Source organism: Mirounga angustirostris, unplaced genomic scaffold (assembly GCF_029215605.1).
Source record: "Mirounga angustirostris isolate CCGP_5_RB_7025 unplaced genomic scaffold, mMirAng1.0.hap1 SCAF_8, whole genome shotgun sequence".
NCBI classification, from domain to species: Eukaryota; Metazoa; Chordata; class Mammalia; order Carnivora; family Phocidae; genus Mirounga; species Mirounga angustirostris.
The window spans coordinates 28,551,833-28,556,389 of record NW_026991716.1 but is presented as its reverse complement, the minus strand read 5'-3'; the positions used below and the strand labels follow the sequence as shown (position 1 = coordinate 28,556,389).

The 4,557-nt window shown below is 57.6% G+C and overlaps 1 protein-coding gene across 2 annotated transcripts; it reads left to right on the top strand.

Annotated features, from left to right (window-relative positions):
* Positions 1–461: 461 nt before the first annotated feature.
* LOC123842943 (patr class I histocompatibility antigen, A-126 alpha chain-like) lies at positions 462–3,942 on the top strand. Of its 2 annotated transcripts, XM_064597349.1 has the most exons (8): positions 462–570; positions 855–1,124; positions 1,383–1,658; positions 2,233–2,496; positions 2,618–2,728; positions 3,165–3,197; positions 3,335–3,382; positions 3,514–3,942. In XM_064597349.1, the coding sequence occupies exons 1-8, from the start codon at positions 507–509 to the stop codon at positions 3,636–3,638; spliced, it is 1,191 nt and encodes a 396-aa protein (XP_064453419.1). In that variant the 5' UTR covers positions 462–506; the 3' UTR covers positions 3,639–3,942. The 2 variants fall into 2 exon arrangements, with proteins under 2 accessions (XP_064453419.1, XP_064453420.1); XM_064597350.1 differs by lacking the exon at positions 2,233–2,496 and having other exon boundaries at positions 3,514–3,939.
* Positions 3,943–4,557: the final 615 nt, after the last annotated feature.

Sequence of the window (4,557 nt, the reverse complement as noted above, 5' to 3'; positions counted from 1 at the left end):
CCATGCACCCCAGTAAATTTTTAAACCAGTTTTTTTTCCCACTATGATAAATATAGCCCACATTCACAAAATTATCCTTGGGATACTCAGTAATTTTTGAGACTGTATAAATAACCCTTCTAACAAAATGTTTGAGAATCACTGACTCACACAGCTCCTGGGCCACGACTCAGGGAGACAGTGTGACAAAGAGCGCGCCGTGCAGTAGGTGAGGGGTCGGGGCAAAGTCCCAGGTCCCTGCGCCTGCCTCTCAGGGTCTCAGGCCCCAGGACGGTGTCTGGGGAATGGAAGCCCAGTGCCGGGGAGTCCCCATCTCCCCTTGTTCTCCGTCTCACAAACTCTTTCAGGTCCTCCTGCCTGGATACTCATGAGGCAGCCCCGTTTCGCATTCCCATTGGGGGCGGGGGTCTGGAGAAGCCAATCAGCGGCACCTCGGTTCCGGGTTCTAAAGTTCTCACCTGACCTGTGGGAATGCAGCTACACCTCAGACCCTGAGGGTCTGGGCTATGGGGTCCCGAACCCTCGTCCTGCTGCTGTCGGCGGCCCTGGCCGTGACCGAGACCTGGGCGCGTGAGTGCGGCGGCGGGAGGAAAGGGCCTCTGCGGGGCGGGAGCGAGGGGACCGCGGGGCGGGGACGCGGGACCCCCGGGGAAGGCGCCTCTCCGCCGCCCCCGCCCCAGCCCCCCAGCCGCCCCCGGCCCCGCCACGGCCTGTGCTCCCCCGCCCCTCCCCGCCTCCGCCCTGCTCTCCCGCCCTCGGTGCCCCTCCCCTGCCCGCCCGGCCGCCTCCCCCTGGGCCCCGGCCCCGCGCCGGGACGAGGGTCGCGCGGGGTCTCAGCCCCTCCGCGCCCGCAGGCTCCCACTCCATGAGGTATTTCCACACCTCCGTGTCCCGGCCCGGCCGCGGGGAGCCCCGCTTCGTCATCGTCGGCTACGTGGACGACACGCAGTTCGTGCGGTTCGACAGCGACGCGGCGAGTCCGAGGATGGAGCCGCGGGCGCCGTGGATGGAGCAGGAGGGGCCGGAGTACTGGGACCTGGAGACGCGGATCGCCAAGAACAACGCACAGAGTTTCCGAGGGAGCCTGAACGTCCTGCGGGGCTACTACAACCAGAGCGAGGCCGGTGAGCGACGCGGGCCCGGGTCCCGGTCACGACCCCCATCCCCACGGACCTGCTGGGGTCGCTGGTTCCGAGCGCCATCCTGAGGCTGCGGGACCCACCGGTCCCCCGATCCAGGAAGAGCCAGCGGACGCTTGAGCAGTTCTACTTTCTGTTTGGATTTCATCTCTTTCTTGTCCGGGAAGGGACCATGGGGGGGCGGAGGGGACTGAAGGCGGCGGTGGGGCTGCGGGGCGTGGCTGACCGCGGGGCCGGGGCCAGGGTCTCACACCATCCAGGTGATGTACGGCTGTGACGTGGGGTCCGACGGGAACCTCCTCCGCGGGTACAGGCAGGACGCCTACGACGGCGCGGATTACATCGCCCTGAACGAGGACCTGCGCTCCTGGACCGCGGCGGACACGGCGGCGCAGATCACCCGGCGCAAGTGGGAGGCGGCCGGTGAGGCAGAGCGCTTGAGGAACTACCTGGAGGGCACCTGCGTGGAGTGGCTCGGCAGGTACCTGGAGAACGGGAAGGAGACACTGCAGCGCGCAGGTACCAGGGGCCGCGGGGCCTCCCCGATCTCCCCTCCGCTGGGGCTGGCTTCCCATCAGGAAGGGAAAATGGACTCGGTGTCAGAACACCGCCCTCCCACGGGTGAGGACACGGAGATCGCCCGGGTGTTCCTGTTCCTACTAGAGAGGGCCTCGCCCAGAGGGCCGCTTCTCGCTAAGGGGCAGTGGGGGAACCCAGTCTCTCCCGGGAGGCAGGTGGAAATTCCCTTTGACCGTGGCAGCCACCTTGGGAACCATGACTTTCCCTCTCAAGGTCTTTCCATTTGAGAACGTCTTTGGAGATCTGACTCCTGGATTTCTGAGGATTGACTATCCACTGCATTCACACCACTAGTGTGTTCCCTTTCTTAGACCTACACTCTACTAACCTGGGCACTCTCCCTGATACTAGAATTTCCAAGGATTAGGAGATCCCAAAGGCTAGATTGGTGACTGGGTATTGTACTCCCTCCATTTAAACCAATGGCCCAGTCCACCTCAGGATGGTCACGTAAGTGCTGTTTCAGTGGCCCATAAGGGTAAAGCAAAGTGTGGATTTTCTGATTCTTCCTCAGAACCCCCCAACACACAAGTGACCGCCACCCCATCTCTGAACATGATGTGCTGGGCCCTGGGCTTCTACCCTGCAGAGATCACCCTGACCTGGCACCACAATGGGGAGGACTTGACCCAGGACACAGAGCTTGTAGAGACCAGGCGTGCAGGGGATGGGACCTTCCAGAAGTGGGAGGCTGTGGTGGTGCCTTCTGGACAGGAGCAGAGATACATGTGCCATGTGCAGCATGGGGGGCTGCCCGAGCCCATTACACTGAGAAGGGGTAAGGAGGGGTTTGGGGTGGAGCCTCTTCTCAGGGAAAGCAGAAGGCCTTCTGGAGAATTTCAGCAGGGTCAGGACTCTTGCCAGAGCTTTGGGCCCCTCACCCTCCCTTCCCTTTCCAGAGCCGCCTCCTCAGCCCACCATCCCCAGCACCTGGATCATTGCTGGTGTGGTTCTCCTTGCGGTCACTGTGGCCATGACTGGAGCTGTGATCTGGAGAAAGAAGCGCTCAGGTAGGGAGTGGAGTGGGGAGATCTGAGTTTTCTTGTCCCTCTGGGGGGTTTCCTAGGTAAGAGATTGTCCTGTCTTGTTACTGGGAAGTACCATCCTCATGCATGGACTTGCCCACTCTGGAGCTGATTACTAACGCTCACTGTGTAGCAAACACTTGTGAAAATGAAGGACAGATTTTCATCTTGATAATTCTGGTGATGGTCACCTGATTCCCAGCAGTCACAGGACAGAGAGGAAGGTCCCTGCTAAGGACAGACCTCCAGCAAGTCAGGTGGTCCAGTGACCCCATACCTCGTTCATCATGTTTCCTGATCCTGTCCTGAGTCTTCAGTCACAATTCTGCAAACTTCATTTCAGACCAGGACTGCGAGCTTCCTCTAGGATCTCATGGCCCAGCTCTGTCCCGGCCTCTGACATGATATTTTTTCCCCACAGGAGGAAAAGAACCAGGCTACTCTCATGCTGCAGGTAAGTTTGGAGGGAGTGATCCCTGAGACCCTGAGATAGTGTAGACAGAACCCGACGGGGAGCTCACCCACCCCATAGCTCCTCCTCTAGTCTCCTCTCCTGTGGGCTCTGACCACGTCCTGTTTGTTTTCCCCTAGGCGATGACAGCGCCCAGGGCCCTGATGTGTCTCTCACGGCTCCTAAAGGTGAGACCCCAGAGACCCTGAACTGGTCAGGGGTTGGGGCATTAGGGACACTTTGAACATCTGGAGAGCAGTTGAGAATGTCAGCACTTATGTGACTGACCTCAATTTGTACATGATTTTTTTTTTCACAGTGTCAGACCAGTTGCCTCATGGGACTGAGCAATGCAAGATTTGTTCACACTCCCACTTGGTGACATCAACAACCCCTGACTTCTCTTTCTGCAAAAGGTGTCAGAATGTATTTGTGTTCCTATGAGCATAATATGAGGATGTGGGGAGACTGGCCCACCATGACCACCTGCCCACCATGACCTCTCCCCATACTGACCTGTGTTGTCTTCACTGATGTGCTTTCCTGTTCCAGCAGAGGCAGGGTTGGACCATCTTTATTTCATGTTGGGCTAAGTACTAATGAATTACTTCCCTATTGAATGAGAATCCAGATAGGAATTTGTGTTTCCTAATTTTTGGCATGTGGGGCTGATGAGGTAATAAAAAGGGAGATTTGTAAAGTTGACACAGCAAATAAATGGAAGCACTGAGAATCTTCCAGAATCAGCGTATTTGCTCTGCTGAGTGTGTTGCAGGTGGGGCAGAAGGCTGTGAGGAGCCGAGCGGGGACAGGACCTGTGGGCAGTTGGTGCTCAGTGCATCATGGGCATGGTGTGCTCACCCCTCAGCTGGGTCATCTCTCTGCTCCGTGTCCTTGCCTCTTCTGTGGAAACTTGTCTTACGAGGACCTGTGATCACAGGGATTTGGACATCACCTGTCACCAAGACCTTATGCAGGAAGAGCTTCCTGTGACTGGGTCAGTCTATGCTCAGGCCTCGGTTGGGGTATAGCCCCCATTTTTGGGTGTTTGTTTCATTGTTCCTCTAGAGCATCAGGCCTGTTCTTGCTCTTGTGTACGAGTTCTTATCCATTCTCCCTGGGTGACCCCGTCGGTTACAGCAGCGGGTGTCCTTTGGGCCGTGGTTCCCACAGGCCTAGGTTGTCCCCTGCACACACGAGTTCTGTGGTATGGAGGGATGAACTTTCAGATTCATCCATGTCTTCCCCTCTCTCTAGAGCTGCTTTCTAGATAATTCTTTAGATTCTGGAGGTAGAGAGAGGAGGAATCAGAGTTTCTCACCCTTATTAAACTTCAGTTAGTTTCTGTCTTCCCTGCTGCTCT